Source organism: Neoarius graeffei, chromosome 1 (genome assembly GCF_027579695.1).
Source record: "Neoarius graeffei isolate fNeoGra1 chromosome 1, fNeoGra1.pri, whole genome shotgun sequence".
In the NCBI taxonomy this organism is placed as follows: domain Eukaryota; kingdom Metazoa; phylum Chordata; class Actinopteri; order Siluriformes; family Ariidae; genus Neoarius; species Neoarius graeffei.
Genome location: NC_083569.1, coordinates 35,018,710 through 35,045,916, shown reverse-complemented (window position 1 = coordinate 35,045,916; position 27,207 = coordinate 35,018,710). Strand labels below are relative to the sequence as shown.

Below are 27,207 nucleotides of genomic sequence, written 5' to 3'. Positions count from 1 at the left end.
CATTCCTGGCATACAGCTTGATGTCATCCATGTAGAGCAGGTGGCTGATTGTTGCCCCACTACGGAATCGGTACCCGTAGCCGCTCTTCGTGATGATCTGACTGAGGGGGTTCAGGCCTATGCAGAACAGCAGTGGTGATAGCGCATCTCCTTGGTATATGCCGCACTTGATGTTGACTTGGGCAATGGGTTTTGAGTTGGCCTCTAGGGTTGTCTTCCACATTTCCATTGAGTTCTGGATGAAGGTTCTTAGGTTCCTGTTGATCTTATACAGTTCCAGACATTCCAGTATCCATGTGTGTGGCATTGAGTCGTAGGCTTTCTTGTAGTCAATCCAGGCAGTGCACAGGTTGGTCTGTCTCTTCTTACAGTCTCGGGCGACTGTTCTATCGGCCAGTAGCTGGTGCTTGGCTCCTCTGGTGTTACTGCCAATTCCTTTCTGTGCCTCGCTCATGTATTGAGCCACATGCTTACTCATTTTTGCCGCAATGATGCCTGACAGGGCCTTCCATGTTGTGCAGAGACAGGTAATTGCCCGGTAGTTGGATGGGATGGGTCCCTTCTGGGGGTCCTTCATGATTAGGACTGTCCTGCCTTGGGTTAGCCATTCTGGGTGGGTTCCATCCCGCTGGTTCATCTGTGCTGCTAGGCATTCATGGAGTGCAGTTAGCTTCTTCAGCCAGTACGTATGGATCATATCGGGGCCTGGTGCTGTCCAGCTCTTCATCTTTGACACTCTTTCTTGGACGTCTGCCATTGAGATGGTTACTGGTTCTTGTTCTGGGAGGTTGCTGTGGTCAGCTCTTAGGTCCACTAACCACTGGGCATCGGTGTTGTGTGATGCCTTTCTTTCCCATATGTCTTTCCAGTATTTTTCCACCTCAGCTCTTGGTGGGTCTGACCGGTTGTTGTTCCCCTGCCATTGAGAGTACACCTTGGCTGGTTCAGTGGAGAACAGCTTGTTTATTCTCCTGGCCTCTCCTTCCTTGGTGTATCTCCTCAACCGGGTGGCCAGAGCTGTTAGTCGCTGTTTGGCAGTTTCGAGTGCCTCTGGTATGGAGAGTGAGTTGTACTTCCTGGGCGCCCCTTTATTCACCATGTTCCCTTTCTGTAGTTCAGCTAGCTGGCTAACTTCTCTCCTTGCTGCCTTTATCTTGGCCTCTAATCGTCTCTTCCATGGTGGATACTGTTTGTTATGTCCTGAGCCCACCTTGTGTCCAAGCATCTCCATGATTACGTATCAGCTTGTTGGTCTCAGTGATGGTTCTTGTGGAGATTGTCTTCAGAGCAGCATTCACATCTACTAGTAGATCTTCTGAAGGTACTTGGCAACTCAGCTTCGGTATTCGTCAGGGGCTCCAGGTTTCCAGTTGGGTCACGATCTTCCTTCTCAGGTCAGCAGCTCTTGTGTTGAGGCTGTTAGCTGTTGGGGCTTGGTACCCAATCTCTGGTTGTGGGGATGATGACATCTCCCCACTGACCTGTCTTCCTGGCTCCCCCTTGCCGTAGCATCGTTGTTGTATTTCATTAATCTCTAGTTGTGATAGCAGATTTCGATTATGGATGTTGGAACACTGGGCTAATAGCTGTTTCTTTGTTAGCCTTGATTGTGGGTTTCGAAGTATCCAATGGTCCCACATTCTCTGCATGTATCCCCTCTCTCTGGGATTGCTTGTATAGTAGCATTCCAGCAAATCCATATTTTCTGTCCTCGTCCATCGATGTCTTGTTCCAGTAGCCCATTTCTCATCAGTTTGCCCTGGTTCCCTAGCAACTGACGCAGACCTTGTTGACCCGGGCGACGTCTGAGCCGGTATGACTCTATCAGTTATGTTTTCACTCATTCCTGAGGTAGGCTGATATATCATGAGGGGTTTTGCCTAAGGACCCTTACTGGATGATGTTTTGCCCCGACCGGGATTCGAACCCCGATCTCCTGCGTCGTAGTCAGTGAGCATTACCACTGTACTATCCAGCTGATATATAATATATATATATATATACATATATATACACACACACAAATACAATGACTTGTTTATGTACACAATTCACAGCTATGCAACAGCTGTACAGATGTATTTGGTGATACAGTAAGTGAGCTAAATTTTAACAGTGCAAACAATGCCACAAAAAGAAAAGATTCATGTCGTTGTCATGATTCGTTGTCATGCCGACCGAGGCTGTTGTGTTTCCCGCTTGTGGTCTCGTCACTCGTCACTTCCGGAAGGGGAAGTGCTGAAGTAAGTAGCTCGAATACATAGCTCAATAGGGTATACATGCACTAAGTAGCTCGGCAGAAATCGCATAATCTAGGTCGTGTAGCTCGATTCCGAGAAATCAAGTTCGGTTCAATTTCAGCCGAATTAAGGTGTATACATGGCATTTTGAACTTCGATTTCAGTCGAGCAACGGCAGAAATTCGATTCTCTCTATGTGCATGTAAACGCACTGAGTGTCCGAGGACAGAGGACTGGAATTAGTGCCCCAAAAAACACAATTTCAGCTTGGAAAAACTACAGACGGTATAACTTCAGGAAGAAAATAAACATTTATTTCACACTAAGAAAAGCAGGCTCACTACACATGGAGGCTATACAAAGCACAGAAATGTAGCATACAGTTGTCCCATCTAGTAGTTTCCACATTCCCATGGTGAGTCTTTCCTACAGTACATTCGCCACAGGTGTATTTGTGGCAGCGTACACAAAGTTCAGTGCTTCTGTTATTATTGCAGGGTATGCGCACCTGGCACTGTGTCTTTTTCTTCTGAGAAACTTTCATCTCACACTGCTGTTTGTGTTCTTCCCTTTGTGCCTTTTCCTGCAAAAGCCTGTTTTGAAGTTCCTCTGCAAGCTCCAGCATGAACAATTGGCGACTTTCTTTGGATCCTGTACATGCTGTGTACAAGACATGTGCATTTGTGACAGCCATGTCAAGCAGGTTGTAAAACACAGCCATGGGCCATCTCCGTGTTCCTGCATGCACCGAGTAGTTGCGTAATTTCTGGTCCATGATATCAACGCTGCATTTGAAATGGTTGTAATCAACAACAGTGTTTGGTTTTTGTTTTGGGGTGTCCACAATTTCCACTTTCTGATGCGTGGTGCTCAGAAGACAAACAGATTTCTTTTTTTTTTGTTGCAAACACCATCAGCAAGGCACTTCCAGATGTGAACACCTGTGTGGAGTACAACTGGCGCCCCGAGGTTTCCTTTGCAGTTGCTGGTAGCTCCTGACGATTTTTGTTGATGGTGCCAAGCAGAGTTGTTTTTCGTTGAAGAAGCCTGTTAGACAAAGACAGAGAGGTGAAGAAATTATCCATAGTCACAGTCCTTCCCTGGTCCATACGGTAAATGGTTCCATCAATTTCAAAACAACATTCTCTGATAGCCTCTCTCCTGTTGGACAAGTGGGATCTTTTCCCAAGTAAGGGATGGCATTACACATGTATTTTGTGTCCAGATCTGCTGCAATCCAAAACTTGATTCCAAACTTGTCAGGGTTGGATGCGATGTACTGCAGAAAGGGACAACGAACCTTTGAAGGAAATAACTGCTCATGCATGGTAACATGTTGCCCTGGACTGTAGGACAACACACAATTCTGAACAAACTCCTGCCAAATGTCTGAAATTGCTGCAAATTTGTCCGTTTGTATGCGCTCCTTGCGGGTGTCCTTGTTGTCGAAGCGAAGGTACTGCTTTATTTTAAGAAAGTGGTTATGGGGCATTATGGCTTTGATATCTGGGTTGCTGAATCTATTGGCCCACATGAGTTGCATGGCACCAATGTAGCCCTTGGCAGCCCTTCGAAAAAGGATTGCGAGGAACGCCATCAGCTTGAAGACACTCATCTGCCAGCTGGGATTTGTTCTACAGCCCTCCTGGACTGTGCAGTCTCTGATGGCCAACAACATGCTGATATCCAACAAATACAGGAAGCTCTGAAGATGACTCGTGATTTTGCGTGTTGCAAACTCTGTTGGCCCTCCAGATCCATTGAATGCTGTCTGTGGAGTTTTATGAGCAGAAAAGTCTCCAACTTTGTGGTGGAACCACACAGTGCCATCTTTCGCCTTCTCTGTGGATCCAGGTGTTATGCCCACATATGCAACTTTTTGTTTTTTTATTACAAGGGTGGTTGATGTGCATTGTGTCTTCCTCCTCATCTGATGTGGCCTCTGTGTCTGAACTGTCCTGCTCAATCACATACTTGGGTTAGGGTTTCCGGAAAGATCCACGTCCTGGCCTAGGCCAAGGCCGTGTTGTGCACTGTCCTTCCCAAGTCCCATCCTCAATGCTCCACAAGTGCCTGGTCAGTACTCCCATGTTATATTTGGGTTATTATTCCATTATTATTTGAGGCTAGGTTTTGGGCTAGGGGCTAAGGCTAGGGGTTGGGTTAGGGGTGAGCTCAGGTTGGGGTTAGATCCAGGATTTGGGGTTAGGGTTAGAACTGATCCTTCTTGGTTGCCTTGGTTGTGACATTGTGAAGTCTGGTTAGGGTTAGAAACAAAGAGGCTATTTCTCAGGTAACACAATAATTAGGCTTCTTTACACAACAATGGGAGGCAGGTAATGGTACGTTAGACTTATTCACAAATTTGGGGGGGATTTCATTGCAGACTAAAGTCTGCACTTTGGGCCTTCTAGTGTTAAAAATATGCTGTTAACTCAAAACACTTCTAATTCATTGCAAAACGTTTATTTCAGCGCTGTATACAGGTATTGAGCACACAATGTGACCACTTTTATGTGGTAGCCTAATAATAATAGAACAACCCGAAAATTGCAGGGTAACCCCAGACCTGCGCAAGTGATGCGCTACTGGCAAAAGAGCCAGCAACGTATGAAAAAACCCACACCTTGGACCAAATACATATTATTTTCGATATGCTGCTCCACCAGTCTGTAATGGTATTTTTCATATGATTACATTACGGTGTAAATGTGGTCTTGAGAAAAAAAAAACATGTTTGCAGACCTTTTGTTAAAATCGCTAAAAGTGATGTTGTAATATTGAAACAATGGGTCTTACAGGGTAAACTACAGTATGGCGTCTAACCTTTTGTAATGCGTAACAGCTCGTTTGGCTAGAATGCGCAAGCTGCCCTACCCCCCATTCAGTGAAAAGGGACCATTCTCTTTGAACAATGCAAAAGGCATCCCCCAAAACAGAACATTCAGAACCTGTTTTTCTGTCTCCTGTAAACTGCTAAGGGCAAACACTCAGAACACACACTGAAAAAAATGATACTTTGGATAAACTGTGGAAAAACCGAATTAAATATTAATTTATGTCTATCATATATAAGTTGTGCTGGATATTTTATTTGGCATTCATAAAAACATTTTAAGATGCCTAAATTTGCGGATGTGGTCTAATCTCGAGTACGTTTCCGATTCCTTTCTGCTCATGTTTTTTTCAGAGGGGACACACCACACAATGCTAATGCACTACTGCCAATGTGCAATTCTAATATTTTTGCCTGTGTGTGTGTCTGTGTGCGCGTACATAAGTGTGTGTGTGTGTGTGTGTGTGTGTGTGTGTGTGTGTGCGTGTGTATATATATATATGTGTGTGTGTGCGTGTGTAAAGTCTTATTATTTTTATTTTGTTCATACACTGACACTCTCATTCTCTCTCTTCTCTCACACACTCTTCTTTTTCACTTTCAAACTCCTTTCTTTCTTTCTTTCTTTCTTTCTTTCTTTCTTTCTTTCTTTCTTTCTTTCTTTCTTTCTTTTTATTTTTTCTTATTCCTTTTTATTTTCTTCATTTCCTGTGTGTGTGTGTGTGTGTGAGAGAGAGAGAGAGACAAAGAGAGAGAAAATGAATAGCCTCAGTGTAATATGACACTCTGGCCAAACGCTGTCAGGGTTTTACACACACACACACACACACACACAACATGGGGACAGATAGAGAAAGATTGAGAGAGAGAGAGAGAGAGAGAGAGAGAGAGAGACATACAGATAGACACAGACAGACAGAGAGCTAGACAGACAGACAGAGATACAGACAGACAAACAGACAGATAGATAGATAGATAGATAGATAGATAGATAGATAGATAGATAGATAGATAGATAGATAGATGTACATGTAAAGCCTCAGCTGCGCATGCCGCCTGGCAACACACACCCTCGCTACGTGCGCTAGGTGAAGGATCGGTCAGTGGAGAGCTCAGCTAAGCTCAGCATGTTTAATTCCCCAAGCCAATGACGAGAACTTTCGTGAGAAATAACGCGAACATCTGCATCATGTGGGATTTGCGGGCGGGAGCGGGACAAAATATGGCGGGCGGGAGCGGGACAAAATATGGCAGGCGGGAGCGGGACTGAAAATCATAATTCTTTGCGAGAGCGGGACTGAAAATTCTGTCCCGCGCAGACCTTTACGGAAAACCCAGGCATGCAGTGTAACCCCCGGGCTACCAAGGCGCATATAGTCCCTGCCGTTTTCCCTTCACATACTGTACATAAATCACCTGTCAGATCTGTTGAATTAATTTTTAATTATATTGACATTGTGCTGTAACCGATTAGTAATTTCATTTCTATTAGGATTTCCCAGTGTGATTGGCAGCTGCAGCAGTGTTACGCTTCTTTCAGAAAACATATTCAAACTCGCTGTATGAGTGCACTAAAATCGTATGGCTTTTTAACTCCCGGTGAAACTCCTCTGGGTTGAATTAACTAACTGAAATCAGCTGTTCTCAGCGTTTGATAAACCTACTTTGTGAAACGGACAATCACTGCTCCTCCCCGTGGAAAAATGAGGGATAGCAGCTGGTTTTCACACAAGCTGCTTAGGGGTGTCACCAGTCAGGACTGCATTGACTACGTCATTGTGGGGGATAAATTATCTGCACTGACCAATCGGCAGACAGTCACGAACCAGTCAGGGGACGACCAAGGGCCTGCAGAGGGCCAGTCACGGAAACATGGAACAAATTCAATGGCTGCCACTGTACATGCAGAGATATTGCGAAGGGACACTGCTTCCAGGTATTGTGTTGCATAATCCACTATGCCTAACACAAAGTGATACCCATGTGTGGATTGACTATATCCATGCCAGTTCTTTCAGTGGGGGTCTCAATTAATGGTAACGGGTGCAATGGTGAGTTTGGCGTGGCTGCTGGGTTTACCAGCTGGAATTAATGACAAGCTGCACACCACCTGTGGATATTGGCACGAATCCGTGGCCAATAGAAATGACCCATGAGAAAATTTAGTGTTTTGTCCTGATCCAAGTGTCCAGCCATATGATAAACTATATGGAATAAAAGTTCCCTACGGCTCTTCAGGACCAACAACTGTGTCATCGCTTCCTTAGTTTGAGTGTCCTACATCACACGATATAGCCTATCAATAATACAAAAATATGGAAAGGAAAGGTTAGCACGGTGGTATAGTGGTTAGCACTGTTGCTTCACAGCAAGAAGGTCCTGGGTTCGAGCCCAGCAGCCGGCAAGGGCCTTTCTATGTGGAGTTTGCATGTTCTCCCCATGTCTGTGTGGGTTTCCTCTGGGTGCTCTGGCATCCCCCAAAGACATGCAGGTTAGGTTAATTGGTGTTTCTAAATTGACCGTGAGTGTGAATGGTTGTTTGTCTCTGTGTCAGCCCTGTGATAACCTGGTGACTTGTCCAGGGTGTACCCTGCCTCTTGCCCATAGTCAGCTGGGATAGGCTCCAGCTTGCCTGCGACCCTATAGAACAGGATAAGCGGCTACAGATAATGGATGGGTGGATGAAGGAAAGGTCAACATTAGGCTGGAGGGTTTGGCCGTCAATTACTTTCACTTGGTCAAAAGCATGCCTCAAAGACTCATGATGTGTCTGTTCCAATGGGGAAATCTCCAAAGAGAGCGAGGACTGTCCGTGTCATCATGACATGGAGCTGATGTGGACAGCTCTGGGACTGCCTCCCCAGCTAACATTGTGACAGGATTCCCCTGTGGTGTACTACTGCAGAACATACCCACTACTAACTGTTTTATTAACATTTTAAACCCTGGCCAGTCTGTTCCCATGATAAATGAGGCTCAGACTAACTTCTGCCTCTACACTATGCTTTTCTCCCTGGAATTGCATAGTGACAGACAAGAGCAGACATTTGTGAATATCACCGTGCACACAACTCATCTTCACCAATCATGCATTATACCCCACATTGAATCAGGCTTTGATGCATGAAAGTCTGATTATAACCAGAATCCACTAAAGCCTGATGTGTACTCCTTTGAATACTCACAGAGACTCAGTATGTTCCCGCTCGATCAGGGGAAGCCTGCAGTGCATCGGGAATGTGAATCAGTAGCCCTGCCTCCTTTGCCTCTGGGAAGTGCTGATCTTGGGAAATCCCAGCCTTCCCGCCATGCCAACAGACCTGCTTGGGCTTGCTCCCAGTACTGGTGGGCATGGATGAGTCCACCTGTGAAGAGAGAGTGGGGGTTAATGGAAGCACAGACACAGAAGGAGAAGGGAGAGAAGAAACCTGAGGGGGCACATGAGTGCAGGAAACGGGTTTTGGGGGAATTGGTCTCTGTTTCTGTGGGGCTGGGGTAGGGAAGGGGCAAGGAGAGAGAGAGAGGGAAAAAGTTAAGTGAATGAGAGAGAAGAAAAGAGGTTGCAGGAGCGCCTGCTCCAGGAAATGCCATCAGGTGATCCTCTGCAAGTCGGACCACCTCCTCCAGCAACACCATACAGTGACACTGAATCTACATTGCGGTATTGCTCAGTTGTTGGGCGATGAACTGCTCCAGCATTACCCAGTTGATGACATCCTCCACGTTGCATGTGCCTGCCTGCAACCACCATTGGCAAATATTTCCGAACTGCTGTGCAAATGCAAATGGGAGGCTGACTTTGCTGTAGGCCAGTGCATGGAACCAATGCCGATGTTCTTCTGGGCTGCGGCCAACTCATTACAGCATAGCCTGCTTCAGGTCTGGGTAGTCCAGCATGCAGGTGGCTGGGAGCTGATGAGCCGCAAGCTGTGCTTCCCCCGACAGGAGTGGCAATAGGAGAACCACTCACTGCGAGGTTAACCACAAGCTCACCTCTGCAACATGCTTGAACAGCTCGAGGAAGGCTTCTCTGTCATCCTGCGCTCTCATCTTAACCAGCTGAACAGGAAAGCGGACCGCAGGTGTAACCGCTGGAGTACTTGCTGACCTGTTAGTCCTTTGCCTGGGCCTCGAGCAGGGCCTGGAAGCTCAGGTCCTGCTCATTGGACCATGTGAGCAGCTCTTGGTAATGGCACTGGAGGTTAGCAGTGAGGGTCTAGAGGAGCTCCCTGACTGATTTGGACTCCATGACGGTGTTTGTTCCTCAAGTCCTGGGTTTTGGCACCAGTGTAACAACTTTATGAGAGTGGACAATGAGGAACTGGATACATTGTCTCTGAATTACTGCAATTTAAAATGTGCTTTAATTTTATTTACACTTTTCAGTGACTTTCACTACCACATAGGCGCACAAACATGCACATCAGGGTGACACAGCTCTCTCTCTCTCATTACTGGCTATCTGAAAGACACACAGAGACACACGTTATAGACAGCCAGTAATTAAACCTAGGTGTACCTCATGCTGGCGGCACAGTGGTGTAGTGGTTAGCACTGTCACCTCACAGCAAGAAACTTCTGGGTTGAAGCCCAGCGGTTGGTGGGGGCCTTTCTGTGTGGAGTTTGCATATTCTCCCCGTGTCTGCATGGGTTTCCTCCGGGTGCTCCGGTCCCCCCACAGTCCAAAGGTTAGGCTACTTGGAGGCTCTAAATTGTCCATAGGTGTGAATGTGAATGTGAATGGTTGAGAGGAGAAAACCTCTATAATAATCCAGTAGAAGGCAACAGGAAACCACTACTGTAATGTTCCTTCAAGACTTTGATGGCTGAAGCCGTCAGAGCAGCCATGTCACTGTAGTGATATGTCAAAATGGATGGACGGTACCTCATGCCATGTTTCCTGCTGGTTCAGCCTGACTCCTTGCTGTTCACAGCCGATACTTGACCACACCCTCGCTGCCACAACCATAAAGGGACTGAGAGCCTTATCTACACATCAAACTTAAAAGATCGGTAAGAGAGAGACTTTAACTGACTCACTGGTTGAGGTTCCCTCAGTCGTCAGTGATGCTTTGAAGCCTCCCTCATAGGAAGAACAACTTGACACATGATATGTAGGGTCCACAATAGAAACAAAGTCCCTCTTTGTGTCTTCACTCCTGTTCAGAAAGGTTTAACTTGGTGTGTAAGCTCTTCATGGGCTTTGGGTTCTCTGTGACATGTGGGCGGTGCGTGTGGTTTTATAATGACGGCCCATTCCAGAATAGATTGTTAAGTCAGATGGACACATTGATAGAGTCGAGCGAAGCTTAATCATCCCGAAAGGTTAGTTCAGTGAGAATTTCAGGACTGAGACCTTGGCAAAATGCAGCTTTTAGGGCAGCCTCATTCCAGTCACTTTCAGCTGCAAGCATGCAAAATTCGAGAGCATACTTAACAGCTCATCTCTTCCCTTGTTTAACAGTTAGTAGTTGTTCATCATCCTCCACCCCTTTGAGACTGATCAAAAAGCCAATGAAATAGCTCAAGTCATTGCTTGTAGGAAGACGTTGGTTCTCTGCCCTTCTACCATATTACAATCATCACACTTGAGCACTTTACTAGTGAGAAGGTTCTTAACCCCTTCGGACACAAGGAAAAATGCTATGGAACTTAAAGCTATGGAACTTCATGTGCCTTGCTCTTGGAGTGATCTTTGTTGGTCAACCACTCCTGGGGAGGGTAACAATGGTCTTGAATTTCCTCCATTTGTACACAATCTGTCTGACTGTGGATTGGTGGAGTCCAAACTCTTTAGAGATGTTTTTTTAACCTTTTCTAGCCTGATGAGCATCAACAACGCTTTTTCTTAGGTCCTCAGAAATCTCCTTTGTTGGGGCCATGATACACTTCCACAAACGTGTTGTGAAAATCAGACTTTGATAGATCCCTGTTCTTTAAATAAAACAGGGTGCCCACTCACACCTTATTGTTATCCCATTGACTGAAAACACCTGACTCTAATTTCACCTTCAAATTAACTGCTAATCCTAGAGCTTCACATACTTTTGCCACTCACAGATATGTAATACTGGATCATTTTCCTCAATAAATAAATGACCAAGTATAATATTTTTGTCTCATTTGTTTAACTGGGTTCTCTTTATCTACTTTTAAGACTTGTATGAAAATCTGATGATGTTTTAGGTCATATTTATGCAGCAATATAGAAAATTCTAAAGGGTTCACAAACTTTCAAGCACCACTGTGTGTGTGTGTATATATATATATATATATATATATATATATATATATATATAAAGGGGCGCAGATAGGATTTTTGAACTGGGGGGGACTGAGCTGTCAGCAAATGATTCCATTTTGTGTATATATATATATATATATATATATATGGGGCGGCACGGTGGTGTAGTGGTTAGCGCTGTCGCCTCACAGCAAGAAGGTCCTGGGTTCGAGCCCTGGGGCCGGCGAGGGCCTTTCTGTGTGGAGTTTGCATGTTCTCCCCATGTCCGCGTGGGTTTCCTCCGGGTGCTCCGGTTTCCCCCACAGTCCAAAGACATGCAGGTTAGGTTAACTGGTGACTCTAAATTGACCGTAGGTGTGAATGTGAGTGTGAATGGTTGTCTATGTGTCAGCCCTGTGATGACCTGGCGACTTGTCCAGGGTGTACCCCGCCTTTCTCCTGTAGTCAGCTGGGATAGGCTCCAGCTTGCCTGCGACCCTGTAGAAGGATAAAGCGGCTAGAGATAATGAGATGAGATATATATATATATATATATATACACACTACTGTTCAAAAGTTGGCACTTTGAAATGTCCTTATTTTTGAAAGAAAAGCACTGTTCTTTTCAATGAAGATCACTTTAAACTAATCAGAAATACACTCTATACCAGACCTGGGCATTTTCCGGCCTGCGGGCCGCATCCGGCCCTTTGGTTTATTCTGACCGGCCTGCGTAAGGTTAATTAGAAATTACAAAATAAATGTATTTTCTAATTTTACCTCATGCATGGACTGAATGTGCATTGCTTTTATTTTGAAGTTGTGTTCAACAAAAACGCAATGCGTGCGACATGAACATGACATGAAATCCCACGAAACCTAATCCCGCAATAACTACTTCCATAATTTGTTCAGACCAACCACAAACTTGTACGTCATCATTCAAACGGTCCAGCCAATCACATAGTGTGACATCACCATCAGGCGCCGGAGCCCGAGCCAATCTGTAGATCTGATACCTACACCGAATGGACTGATGATCATCTGTCAGCTGTGCTTCGCATCTCCACCTCAGACATTCAACCTGACTTTGATGCACTCGTTAAAGACCAACAGAGACTAGATTTCTCTCACTGAACAAATAAAAAACACCAAATGAGGTGATTAGACTACAAATGTGGGCATCATTATTATAATATGATGTATCTTGTTTGATATTTGGAGTAGAAAGACAATATTTTGGTCTTTGTGTTTTGGGGTGAATGTAACTGAAAAAAAATGGTACAAACGTTCACATTTTGTTAACCATTGTTTTGGGAAATTTGATTGAATAAATTATATTTTTTGTAAGGCAACCGCGTTTTTTCCATACTCTTACCAGTCTTAGCAGCTTGTAAAAACAATGATTTATTGCTTTATATAAAGAAATACAATTAATATTATGCAGAATTTAGTTCAGACTTATGGTCCGGCCCTCCACAAAATTTCCTGTTTCTCATGTGGCCCTATGGAAAAAATAATTGCCCACCCCTGCTCTATACATTGCTAATCTGGTAAATGACTATTCTAGATGCAAATGTCTGGTTTTTGGTGCAATATCTACATAGGTGTATAGAGGCCCATTTCCAGCAACTATCACTCCAGTGTTCTAATGGTACAATGTGTTTGCTCATTGCCTCAGAAGGCTAATGGATGATTAGAAAACCCTTGTACAATCATGTTAGCACAGCTGAAAACAGTTGAGCTCTTTAGAGAAGCTATAAAACTGACCTTCCTTTGAGCAGATTGAGTTTCTGGAGCATCACATTTGTGGGGTCGATTAAATGCTCAAAATGGCCAGAAAAATGTCTTGACTATATTTTCTATCCATTTTACAACTTATGGTGGTAAATAAAAGTGTGACTTTTCATGGAAAACACAAAATTGTCTGGGTGACCCCAAACTTTTGAACGGTAGTGTGTATACATGTTATTTCACCTCCCTCACTGCCATCACCAGGAACTACCTGCAGGCCAGGACAATGATAACATTTTAACATAGCCTATGGGAATCCAAAGTTTACACATTATCATCACGCACAGAAACTGCAAAACTAGTTTTAAAACCGCTAAGTTCCAACTGCTAAACATAGCGAGAGGCTGGGCTACGTGTGTGTGTGTAAAGTGTAAACCAGTGCATCCTGACTTTCTAACTATGCCTGTGTGTTGCGTGAGCGGCAGTCAGTCAACAACTCTTCGCAAAGTTTCCTTATGAAACAATATGCTCGCTGAAATTATGGCAGGGAACGCCAGATTAAACATTAAAACTGCCTTCTGAGCACTGTATCTACAGGCTACCACCGAAAGAAGGAGGCTACCAGAAAGGCATCTCTACTCCGTATGATTTTACTTTCACTACGACATTACTTTGAACAGACTATCAAAAAATTGCAAGGTGATATGATAAAGTAAGGCACAGTTTACTTACAGTCGTTTTTTTTTTTTTTTAAAAACGATGCAATCGTTTTCTGCCTTCTGGCACCCTTCATCATGCCGTGTTGGGGTCCTGAACTAGGAGGAGCTGTCCCCGATATGCCTGTCAAACTTGTTGTTGGTAACCATAGCAACCAAGCTCGAGCTCGCAACCTGTGCAGTCTGCGCAGTTGCAACTATGTATGTACTGCTGTGCACCTCAATAAACCGAATGGTAATTAGTCTTTTGATTTTTCCGTGAGGTTTGCCTTATGCAAAGAAAGACAGTATAGATGTTTTTCCTCCCTGTAAGTGGGGGGGACCGAACGAGGTGAATTTAAATCTGGGTGGGACGAATCCCCCCCGTCCCCCCCCTCTATCTGCGCCCGTGTGTGTGTATATATATATATATATATATATATATATATATATATATATATATATATATATACACACTAGTATATGCACGAGGGTAAGTCAAAAAGTTCTAAGACAAATGAAAAAAATAACAAAACTATTTCTCTACATATCCTCGATTTAAGTCTAAACACTTCTGCAAGCAATGTTTCCATCAGAGAATTCCTTCTTTGTATTCTTTTGAATTCCTTTTGAAATTATAATATCGGTCTTAGAACTTTTTGACTTACCCTCGTGTGTGTGTGTATAAAATATACACACACTTTTTTTTTTTTACTGGGAAATATGGCAATCGTATTTTTCATATGAACTTCATCCAGGACATTGAGAACTACAACCGTAATTTTCAAAATCCTCACTTGTGAAGATATCGATTAATTATTTTGATAAATTTGCATACTTTGTGAATATGTCTATACAATAAAAAGAAAATCGCACTTTGGCTTGAAGATATGAAGTTTATCTTCTCGTCTTGAAAAACTCATATTTTTCATATGAAATACATTGTGGATCTGAGTGACATATTTAAATAATATTGGCTGGCATTGAGTGGTATGTCAGATATATTCTATTGAGCTAGCATGATATTGAACGAGTGGAAAACGAGTTCAGTATCATGCTAGCTGAATGGAATATATCTGATATACTACAAAAAAGCCCCCCAATATTATTATTATGCATACACATTCCTTTTGGGTGTTCAATGCGCCTTTCTCTTTCAAAATTCTCTCAAAATCTTCTAAATTTAAAGAAGCAAACCTGGCAGCCATGTTTGTTTACAAATTCTCACAGTCGCTTGCTCGCGCAGGAGTTTTACATCTCTGACGTGTGATGTCATGTTGTCTTGACAACCATGCAATATTGTAATCCATATTCAACATTCATTCTCCACTGTGTAGAGTAATGTAATACACGTAGGATAAGTGATATGCTAACAATATTGCCTGCTATCAAATGAATGAAACCCGCTAGAAGGGAATAGAACACATTTTTATTCCATCAAGAAAGTGCCCTGGATGTAGAATAATTCCTGATATTTCAGTCCGATGACGTCACTCCTGGTGTTTTCCCACAGACTGGATGCACATTCTCATAATGGCAAACCAGTTCAAAATTAAAATTCTTTTGATTAACTTTCCTTTTTTTGTGGATGTGTTCATATAATATAAAGAACTTTACATGATGGCATGAAGATATGAATTTTATCTTCTCATTCACTCCACTACCTCGTGAAATGTACATTCACCACTCAAAGATCAACTGCATACCTTTGCGTGACCGCTGTCTGTGTGTGTGTGTGTGTGTGTGTGTGTGTGTATACAACCCCAAAGTTGGGACAAAGTACAAATTGTAAATAAAAACGGAATGCAATGATGTGGAAGTTTCAAAATTCCATATTTTATTCAGAATAGAACATAGATGACATATCAAATGTTTAAACTGAGAAAATGCATCATTTAAAGAGAAAAATTAGGTGATTTTAAATTTCATGACAACACCACATCTCAAAAAAGTTGGGACAAGGCCATGTTTACCACTGTGAAACATCCCCTTTTCTCTTTACAACAGTCTGTAAACGTCTGGGGACTGAGGAGACAAGTTGCTCAAGTTTAGAGATAGGAATGTTAACCCATTCTTGTCTAATGTAGGACTCTAGTTGCTCAACTGTCTTAGGTCTTTTTTGTTGTATCTTCCGTTTTATGATGCGCCAAATGTTTTCTATGGGTGAAAGATCTGGACTGCAGGCTGGCCAGTTCAGTACCCGGACCCTTCTTCTATGCAGCCATGATGCTGTAATTGATGCAGTATGGGGTTTGGCATTGTCATGCTGGAAAATGCAAGGTCTTCCCTGAAAGAGATGTTGTCTGGATGGGAGCATATGTTGCTCTAGAACCTGGATATACCTTTCAGCATTGATGGTGTCTTTCCAGATGTGTAAGCTGCCCATGCCACACGCACTAATGCAACCCCACACCATCAGAGATGCAGGCTTCTGAACTGAGCGCTGATAACAACTTGGGTCGTCCTTCTCCTCTTTAGTCCGAATGACACGGCATCCCTGATTTCCATAAAGAACTTCAAATTTTGATTTGTCTGACCACAGAACAGTTTTCAACTTTGCCACAGTCCATTTTAAATGAGCCTTGGCCCAGATTAGACGTCTGCGCTTCTGGATCATGTTTAGATACGGCTTCTTCTTTGAACTATAGAGTTTTAGCTGGCAACGGCGGATGGCATGGTGAATTGTGTTCACAGATAATGTTCTCTGGAAATATTCCTGAGCCCATTTTGTGATTTCCAATACAGAAGCATGGCTGTATGTGATGCAGTGCCATCTAAGGGCCCGAAGATCACGGGCACCCAGTATGGTTTTCTGGCCTTGACCCTTACGCACAGAGATTCTTCCAGATTCTCTGAATCTTTTGATGATATTATGCACTGTAGATGATGATATGTTCAAACTCTTTGCAATTTTACACTGTCAAACTCCTTTCTGATATTGCTCCACTATTTGTTGGCACAGAATTAGGGGGATTGGTGATTCTCTTCCCATCTTTACTTCTGAGAGCCGCTGCCACTCCAAGATGCTCTTTTTATACCCAGTCATGTTAATGACCTATTGCCAATTGACCTAATGAGTTGCAATTTGGTCCTCCAGCTGTTCCTTTTTTGTACCTTTAACTTTTCCAGCCTCTTATTGCCCCGTCCCAACTTTTTTGAGATGTGTTGCTGTCATGAAATTTCAAATGAGCCAATATTTGGCATGAAATTTCAGAATGTCTCACTTTCGACATTTGATATGTTGTCTATGTTCTATTGTGAATACAATATCAGTTTTTGAGACTTGTAAATTATTGCATTCCATTTTTATTTACAATTTGTACTTTGGCGGCACGGTGGTGTAGTGGTTAGCGCTGTCGCCTCACAGCAAGAAGGTCCTGGGTTCGAGCCCCGGGGCCGGCGAGGGCCTTTCTGTGTGGAGTTTGCATGTTCTCCCCGTGTCCGCGTGGGTTTCCTCCGGGTGCTCCGGTTTCCCCCACAGTCCAAAGACATGCAGGTTAGGTTAACTGGTGACTCTAAATTGACTGTAGGTGTGAATGTGAGTGTGAATGGTTGTCTGTGTCTATGTGTCAGCCCTGTGATGACCTGGCGACTTGTCCAGGGTGTACCCCGCCTTTCGCCCGTAGTCAGCTGGGATAGGCTCCAGCTTGCCTGCGACCCTGTAGAAGGATAAAGTGGCTAGAGATAATGAGATGAGATTTGTACTTTGTCCCAACTTTTTTGGAATTGGGGTTGTATACACACACACAAAATAATATATATATATATATATATATATATATATATATATATATGGGTGGCATGGTGGTGTAGTGGTTAGCGCTGTCGCCTCACAGCAAGAAGGTCCGGGTTCGAGCCCCGTGGCTGGCGAGGACCTTTCTGTGCGGAGTTTGCATGTTCTCCCCATGTCTGTGTGGGTTTCCTCTGGGTGCTCTGGTTTCCCCCACAGTCCAAAGACATGCAGGTTAGGTTACCTGGTGACTCTAAATTGACCATAGGTGTGAATGGTTGTCTGTGTCTATGTGTCAGCCCCGTGATGACCTGGTGACTTGTCCAGGGTGTTCCCTGCCTCTCGCTCATAGTCAGCTGGGATAGGCTCCAGCTTGCCTGCGACCCTGTAGAACAGGATAAAGCGGCTAGAGATAATGAGATGATATATCCATCCATTATCTTTAGCCGCTTATCCTGTCCTACAGGGTCGCAGGCGAGCTGGAGCCTATCCCAGCTGACTATGGGCGAGAGGCGGGGTACACCCTGGACAAGTCGCCAGGTCATCTCAGGGCTGACATATATATATATATATATATATATATATATATATATATATATATATATATATATATATGGGGGAGAATGCAAGATGTTTCTATATTGCGTTTCTTCACATATTGTTTTTTTCTATAATGGTGTGTCATAAATTCAATTTTTGCTGACACATACTAGGAGCTGTCAGTTTGAATGTGTCCAAAGTGATGATTCTGAGCTTAAGGTTTTCTTTCTGTCCTCTTCTAGGCAGAAGAACTTTGCACGTGGCATAGAACAGCAGCTTCCAGATGGCATGGTGGTGGCATCAGTACCAAATGAGGCACAGTGCCGTGAGGAGCTCTCTGATCCAGTTCCTGATCCAGAGTATCTCACTGGTAGGTTACTCTGATGCTTAAATAACTGAACAAATGTCAGTAATCAACTGATATCCTAATGACAAAACCAGTGTATAACATCTGTGTAACAGCCCTGAACACAAGCAAGTTGAGAACTTCACCCAATCGGCTGTCAAACAGGAGCCTCATTGTCGCTTCTACACTCTAGTGATCATGATCTGCTTTAACATCAGTGCTGAGATAATCGCTGATAAATTCTGTGAACAAAGTTCTCATAGCTAAATTTTAACAGCTGGTATTTGTACTACTTACAGACTAATAGGCTTGCATCCATTTTGCTGTGACACTTGATAAACATTTGATCAATTTGAGAATGTCTGCAGAGTTAAGTTTTGGTGAAATTCATTCACATTTTTTTGGAAGTAGATATGATAAAGGTTTACATGTGTTAATAAAGAATGATGCATTCTTGTTTGTGAAATATATTTTGAAAAAAAAAAAATATTAATTTTTCATGACAGGTGAAACAAACATAGTTCCTGGTATTGGGTTCTTGTCATTTTGAAGCTTACTGTAAGGTGAAATGATTGCTTACTGCATCAGTTTTGACACCAAAATGAAACAGAAATGCCACACAATTGTTGGAAAGCTTTAAAGGAGATACGCAGAACCATGGCCTCACTTTTTGTTTATAAATGCCTTGAGACCTCAAAAATGGCAAAGGGATAGTTTTAAGCATGAACAATAAATCTAATATAGTAATTTATATGATTAAAATGATTCATATAAATAGTGGTCTGAGTGAATGACCTTGACATCTGTGACGTCACAGCAGGCAGGCTATCGGTCTCATTGCCATTTTTGCTATACTAAAACACAGAGCTGACTGCAATTTCGAGCTTCCATTTTGAGCTAATTTATTGCCATGCCACATAAATGTGTTGCTGGCGGGTGCAGCAACACGACAGAAGGTGGATTTACGTTACCTCCATGGCCCAAGAATGTTCAAACTGCAAAGATTTGGACACGTTTTACGAGAAGTTCACGGGCACATCAGGCACCTACGAAATGGTCTTTCCTCTGATCTGCACATTTTATTGAAGACTCATACAAGACCTCTGATCTGTTGAGGAGCATTGGCTATAAGCCCATATTGAAAGAGGGTGCAGTACCAACAATTAAAGGAAAAAAATACTACAAGAAAAGGAAATTAAGTTCAGTTGCACCAGTTTTTCCGGAGTGTGAGCCGAGCAGTAACAACAGAGTATTCAGTATGGACAAAATGGAGAATGAGTGGACCAGTCGTCAGATTTCTCGGCTGTATATGCTTTTTTTTTTCTCTCCGCTGTATGTACTTGCCTCAGCAGCAATATCTCACTGTGGCAGCGGGGGCATGGTCAAGCGTCGGTCTGTGACCGGAGGGCGGAGTCAGGGAAGGTAAGTGGCAGAATCACTGCACCTGATGTTAATTAATGTGTTTGTGTGTCTTCCCCAGTGACCGCGCCTTATTTAAGCAGAGAGAGCGAGAGCAGAGGGAGCTCTCTCCCCAACCAGACGACTAATGTGTGTGCGTGTGTCTGAGTGTCTGGGAGAGTGTACGCTGAAAAGTGTCATAATAAAAAAAGAGTTTTGTGAACTCAGTTCTGGCCTGCCGTCCTTCTGTGCTCCACCCACCCTTACGAACTGTCACAGTGGTGCCGAAACCCAGGACGAGCACAGAAGAGAACAGCCCCATGGAGTCCTCCCCCTTCGCGCAGACCTGATCCACGCCCTCACCACGGCCCAACAGAGCCAGCACCAGGCGCTGCTCGCCCTCCGAAAGGAGCAAGAACAACAGTTCGAGGCCCTGGTGCTGGCGCAACAGGAAGATCGTCGGGCGTTCCAGCACCTCCTCACGTCGGCAGGGTCCACCAACTCCACCGCCGCGGGCCCTTCCCCCCTCACCCTAACGAAGATGGGCCCACAGGACGACCCCGAGGCCTTCCTCACGCTCTTTGAGCAGGTAGCCGAGACCTCGGGGTGGCCAGTGGAACAGCGCGCGGTGTGCCTCCTCCCCCTGCTAACGGGAGAGGCGCAGCTGGCCGTGCTACAGCTCCCCGCTGACCACTGGCTGGCCTACGCGGACCTTCGCCGGGCCGTCCTCCAGCGTGTGGGGCGCACCCCCAAGCAACAACGTCAGCGCTTCCGCGCTTTGTGCTTGGATGAAGTCTACCAACCGTTCGCGTTTGGCCAGCAACTCCGGGACGCCTGCTGGCAGTGGTTGAGGGCCGACAACCACGACGCCGAGGGACTCATCGACCAGGTGGTACTGGAGCAGTTCATCGCGCGTTTACCAGCAGGAACCACAGAGTGGGTCCAGTGCCACCACCCGGCGTCGCTGGATCAGGCAATCGAGCTGGCGGAGGACCATTTGGCAGCTGTCCCGATGGCAGGACAGCAGACAACCTCTTCTCTCCTCTCCTCTCTCTCTCCCCCTCCTCCTGTGTCTCCTCCTTGCCCCATTCCCCCACCGTGGAGGCGGGGGCCGGTGCCACCTCAGCCGGCCCACCACACCCGCAGTGCCCTCCTGTTTCTCCCTTCTGTGTCTGTCTCTCCCCCCCAGGTGAGTGAGCCCCAGAGCACTAGCGCAGAGAGGAAGCCCAGGCCGGTTTGCTGGCGCTGCAGGGAGCCGGGCCACCTCCAACAGCAGTGCTCGGTGATTGAGGTGGGCGTGGTGGTTCGGATCCCCGATGCACCAGGAGCCACCCTCGATTGGGCCAGAGCATATAGCATACCGGTGAGTGTCCAAGGGGATACATATCAGGCGTTGGTGGATTCTGGCTGTAATCAGACCTCGATCCACCAAAGCCTGGTGCAAGATGAGGCATTGGGGGGAGCACAATTGGTGAAGGTGTTGTGTGTGCACGGGGATGTTCACAACTACCCTCTAGTGTCGGTCCACATTCTGTTTTGAGGGGAAAAATTTATAGTGAAGGCGGCGGTTAATCCTCGCCTTACCCACTCGATAATTTTGGGGACTGATTGGCCGGGATTTGGGGAGTTAATGAGTCATCTAGTGAAGAGTGGGTCCTGCCATAGTTTAACAGGGGGAGGTCCCGGTGTCGCTTTGGCGGGAGCAGCTGTCACAGAGCCGTCTACGTCATCTCCGTGTCAGAGTGAGGAGCCGCTGGCTCCTCCTCTCTCTATTGGGGAATCCCTCGCGGATTTTCCATTAGAGCAGTCGTGAGACGAGACTCTGCGGCATGCGTTTGACCAAGTGAGAGTAATCGATGGTCAAATGCTCCAGCCAAATGCCACCCCGTCCTTCCCCTACTTCGCGATTATGAAGGATAGATTATACCGAGTGACGCAGGACACTCAGACTAAAGATCAAGTCATGCAGCTTTTGATTCCGAAGGGCCGCCGGGAATTGGTATTCCAGGCGGCTCACTTTAATCCCATGGCTGGACACTTAGGGCAAGATAAAACACTAGCCCGAATAATGGCCCGGTTCTATTGGCCAGGGATTCGCGGTGATGTCCGTAGGTGGTGTACGGTGTGCCACGAATGCCAGTTAGTAAATCCAGCGGCCATTCCAAAAGCGCCTTTGCGCCCTCTGCCGTTAATCGAGATCCCTTTCGAAAGAATTGGGATGGATCTCGTCGGGCCATTAGATCGGTCAGCATGAGGGTACCGCTTTATATTAGTTCTGGTGGACTATGCAACGCAATACCTGGAAGCAATGCCTCTTCGCAATATCTCAGCACACAGTATTGCGGAAGCACTCTTCCGAGTTATCTCCCGAGTTGGAATCCTGAAATAGATTCTGACTGACCAAGGCACCTCGTTTATGTCACGTACACTGAACGAACTGTATGGGTTGTTGGGTATTAAGCCGATCCGCACCAGTGTGTATCACCCACAAACGGATGGTTTAGTTGAACGGTTCAATCGCACCCTCAAGAATATAATTAAAAAATTCGTAAGTGAGGATGCACATAATTGGGATAAATGGCTCGAACCCTTGCTATTTGCAGTGCGAGAGGTCCCCCAAGCCTCCACGGGGTTCTCCCCATTTGAATTGTTATACGGGCGTAAGTCGTGCGGCATTCTAGATGTGCTGCGGGAAAATTGGGAGGAGGGACCTTCACCAAGTAAAAATGAAATCCATTATGTTATTGACCTGCATGCAAAACTCCACACACTCACGCAGCTAACTCAGGATTATTTGTGGCAGGCCCAAGAATGACAAACCCACCTGTACGACAAGGGTACGCACCTTAGGGAGTTCGCACCGGGAGATAAAGTACTCGTACTGTTGCCCACATCAAGCTCCAAATTGGTCGCCAATTGCAAAGGACCCTTTGAGGTCACACGGCGAGTCGGGGACGTTGACTATGAGGTAAGGCGAATGGATAGGGGTGGGGCACTACAGATTTACCACCTCAATCTGCTCAAATGCTGGAACGAGGGGGTCCCCGTGGCATTGGTGTCGGTGGTTCCGGAGAAGGCGGAGCTGGGGCCGGAGGTTCAAAAGGGAACATTGGCATCATGTACCTCTCCAGTCCCCTGTGGAGACCACCTCTCCCCGACCCAACTCATGGAGGTTGCCCAGTTGCAGACCGAGTTTTCGGACGTATTCTCACCCCTGCCTGGCCGTACCAACCTCATAGAGCACCACATTGACACGCCCCCAGGGGTGGTAGTGCATAGCCACCCTTACAGGTTACCCGAGCACAAGAAAAAAGTGGTTCGGGAAGAACTCGAGGCCATGCTCGAAATGGGCATCGTCAAGGAGTCCCACAGTGACTGGAGCAGCTCGGTGGTCTTGGTTCCCAAGGCCAACGGGTCGGTCTGGTTCTGTATAGACTATAGAAAAGTCAACGCGGTGTCTAAATTCTACGCGTACCCAATGCCTCGTATTGATGAGTTGCTCGATCAGCTAGGCATGGCTTGTTTTTACTTGACACTGGATTTAACAAATAGGTATTGGCAGATCCCCTTGACTCCATTATCCAGAGAAAAAACGGCCTTTTCCACACCATTCGGCTTACACCAATTTGTCACACTTTCTTTTGGGCTGTTTGGGGCGCCCGCTATGTTTCAGCGGCTGATGGATAGGGTCCTCCACCCCCACGCCACCTATGCGGCCACCTACCTCGACGACATCATTATCTATAGTAATGACTGGCCAAGGCACCTCCGACATCTGAGGGCCGTCCTTAGGTCACTGAGGTGAGCAGGTCTCACAGCCAACCCAAAGAAGTGTGCGATCGGGCAGGTGGAAGTATGGTATCTGGGCTTCCACTTGGGCAATGGGCAGGTGCATCCCCAAATTAACAAGACAGCAGCCATTGCGGCCTGCCCGAGGCCCAAGACCAAAAAGGGGGTGAGACAGTTCCTGGGGCTGGCTGGCTATTATCGTAGGTTTATACCTAATTATTCGGATGTCACCAGCCCGCTGACTGATCTGACTAAAAAGGGGGCAACAGATCCGGTCCAGTGGACAGAGCAATGCCAGCGGGCTTTTTCTGAGGTAAAGGCTGCACTGTGTGGGGGGCCACTATTACACTCCCCTGACTTTTCTCTCCCCTTTTTGTTACAGACGGATGCATCGGACAGAGGGCTGGGGGCCGTTTTGTCCCAGGAGGTGGAAGGGGAGGATCGCCCAGTACTGTATATCAGTAGGAAGCTGTCGGTGCGTGAGGGGCGCTACAGCACCATTGAGAAAGAGTGCCTGGTGATCAAGTGGGCGGTCCTCGCCCTCCGTTACTACCTGCTGGGATGCCCTTTCACCCTCTGTTTGGACCATGCGCCCCTCCAGTGGCTCCACCGCATGAAGGATGCCAACGCGTGGATCACCTGTTGGTATCTAGCACTCCAACCCTTTAACTTCAAGGTGATCCACAGGCCGGGGGCGCAGATGGTCGTGGCGGACTTCCTCTCCTGTCAAGGGAGGGGGGAGTCAGCTGCAGGCCGGATGGCCGCCCGGCCTGAGTCGGGCGGTGGGGGTATGTGGCAGCGGGGGCGTGGTCAAGCATCGGTCTGTGACCGGAGGGCGGAGTCAGGGAAGGTAAGTGGCAGAATCACTGTGCCTGATGTTAATTAATGTGTTTGTGTGTCTTCCCCAGTAACCGCGCCCTATTTAAGCAGAGAGAGTGAGAGCAGAGGGAGCTCTCCCCCGAACCAGACGACTAATGTGTGTGTGTGTGTCTGAGTGTCTGGGAGAGTGTACGCTGAAAAGTGTCACAATAAAAAAGAGTTTTGTGAACTCAGTTCTGGCCTGCCGTCCTTCTGTGCTCCACCCACCCTTATGAACTGTCACACTCACCCTTACGTGAAAGAAGTGAATGAACGAAGAACTGAACGAAGAACTGAAAGTGAGATTGTTTCAAAACAGTCGGCCACAAGATTGGCCTTCAAGAAGCGAGAACACAGATGGGTAAGCTGCAACTCTCATTTGTTTACCTGCATTTAGATTAATACATGTAACTTGTATTGTGTATTTAAGTTACTGGTAGAAGATCATTTATTTTGCTTCAGAATGTGATTGTCTAAGTTCATCTGATTATTTAATTAGCCTTTTATATTTTATCAGTGAAAATGCATGTATGTACATGTATGTTGCATAAGTTATAATGTCTATCCTGTTTTATTGAGTGTCACATGAGACTGTCAGTTCAATTCCATCCAATTCTCTAGACGGCTTTGTCCTCTGGCTTTATTTTGTAAGGTGGGGGCCTCCGTTGCTGATGTGTTACTATCAGATTCACTTTCCGATGGTTTGAACTGATACGGTTCTACGTGTATAGCAGTAGCATGTACACACTCCGATTTCAGGACTATCACAGTCAGATGTATTACTATCTGAGGAATCCGAACACTCTCCAATAAATCCGAAAAGAAGAGGCCATTGCAACCACTCTCGCCTGCCGGGTCTGGCTTTGGTCTATAGCTGTCAAAGGCCTTGGCCTTAAAACCGGTTCCTGCTGTGACATCATGCACTCAGGGCTGGCTGGCTCAGTGGGGCAGCTTGAATGCCAACTTTGCAGTTCATTTTAACTCTCAAAAAAAATAAAAAATAAAAAAAATAAAATAAAATATATATATATATATATATATATATATATATATATATATATATATATATATATATATATATATATATATATATTCCCATTTATACAGCATACAAGAGTCAAGGATGGAAATACTATCCACTCAGAAATTTATTTAAAAATAAAGGTTCTGCGTATCTCCTTTAAGCTTTCAGTCAACACTGCACTAAGTGATCTGCAGAGCCAGTAAATGCATATCTACTGGTACAGATACATGTTTAAATTTATATTTTATATGAGCTTAGATAAGACTGCACAAAGCAGCTCCATTGTTTTACACTCCAAGATGTCTTTATGAAACTTTCTCCTTTTTAACATTTTTAATTGAAGCACACTTGAAGGAACTCTGGATTTATTGCAGTGCAGTTTTTCTTTTGTTGCTTCTGGCTTGGAATGACTCGACATTATCTTCAAAGAAATATTCAAATCCTGCTGCCATTCAAAATACAAGCCCAGTTCCCAAAAAGGTGGGACACTGTGTAAAACAGGGGTCACCAAACTTTTTTCTCTGGGGGCCACATTGTCGTTCCTGACTGTGATGGGGGGCCGGGGTCGGTTCAGCTATATAACATAGAATTGTATAGGGGCGTCGTGGCTCAGGTGGATAAGGTGCCATACCATAAATCTGGGGACCCGGGTTAGATTCCGGCCCGAGGTCATTTCCCGATCCCTCCCCATCTCTCTCTCCCGCTCATTTCCTGTCTCTACACTGTCCTATCCAATAAAGGTGAAAAAAGCCCAGAAAAATATCTTTTCAAAACATAGAATTGTATGACCCAGACAAATATGACCACCAGCATGCGTCATTGTGTAGTAGAGATTACTAGCCTGGCACAGCCATCCACACTACTATATCAACACTTGATTCCTGGCACATATTTGTTTATCTTTACTAGTGGTTTGCAAAAGTAGTAATCGAGTCTTCACACTTTGTTTTAATTTGAAATACCACAGATATTTCATTTATTTATTTTCTAATAAAAATAACATCAAAGCTGTCAAGGTAAGAAACATCTGCCTAGTTGAGGTGATTGACACTGGCAAAGGTGAGTGGAAAATTATAAATTGTAGGTAGGCCTGTTGATATTATTAATAATAATTAATTGTGTGCAGCACTTAATAAAGGTCAAATAAATAGGCCTATAAAATAAATACATTTAAAAAAAGTGACATTATAATAATATGAGCAATAGATCAATAGATCACAGCAGTTTTGCTGTGTCCTGCACGTCATTGCTCTCATCCATGGCCAAAGCAAAAAAACTCGAATTCTGACACTTTCTGATTCAGCTGGTCATACACATTGTCCCCCAAATCTTCGGTTTGCCTGGTCATAGTAGGTGCGGAGAGACTCACCGCGTTGAGCGCATCCTTCTTGTCAGGACACACCTCCTCGGCCACAGCAAGCATGCATACTTTAACAAAGTCCCCATCAGTAAACGGCTTTCCATGGGTAGCTAGTAGGTGAGCTGCCTTATAGCTAGCTCGGACAGCAGCCTGGTTGATCTGGGTTTGGCGAAGGAATACATTCTGTTGTGCAGCCAGTCCGCATTTCATCCTCCGAATCCTGTCTTCTCTTGTTTGCCCTCGCAAACTAGCATACTCTTTGTGGCGGGTTTCGTAGTGACGACGCAGATTATATTCTTTGAAAACCGACACGCTTTCTTTACATACAAGACAAACTGCACGGTCCTTACACTGAACGAAAAAATTATCAGTGGTCCACTGTTCTTTAAAAACTCTGCACTCTCTGTCAGCTTTTCGCTGACCGCTAGCCATTT

General features: G+C 45.2%; 1 protein-coding gene across 1 annotated transcript in view; it reads left to right on the top strand.

Annotated features, from left to right (window-relative positions):
• Window positions 1-27,207, top strand: part of astn1 (astrotactin 1) — a 1,125,762-nt gene that overhangs the window by 737,484 nt on the left and 361,071 nt on the right. The window contains exon 14 of the mRNA XM_060931185.1: window positions 18,241-18,368. Within this exon, the coding sequence (XP_060787168.1) occupies window positions 18,241-18,368 (128 nt within the window). The remainder of the gene's footprint in view (window positions 1-18,240; window positions 18,369-27,207) is intronic.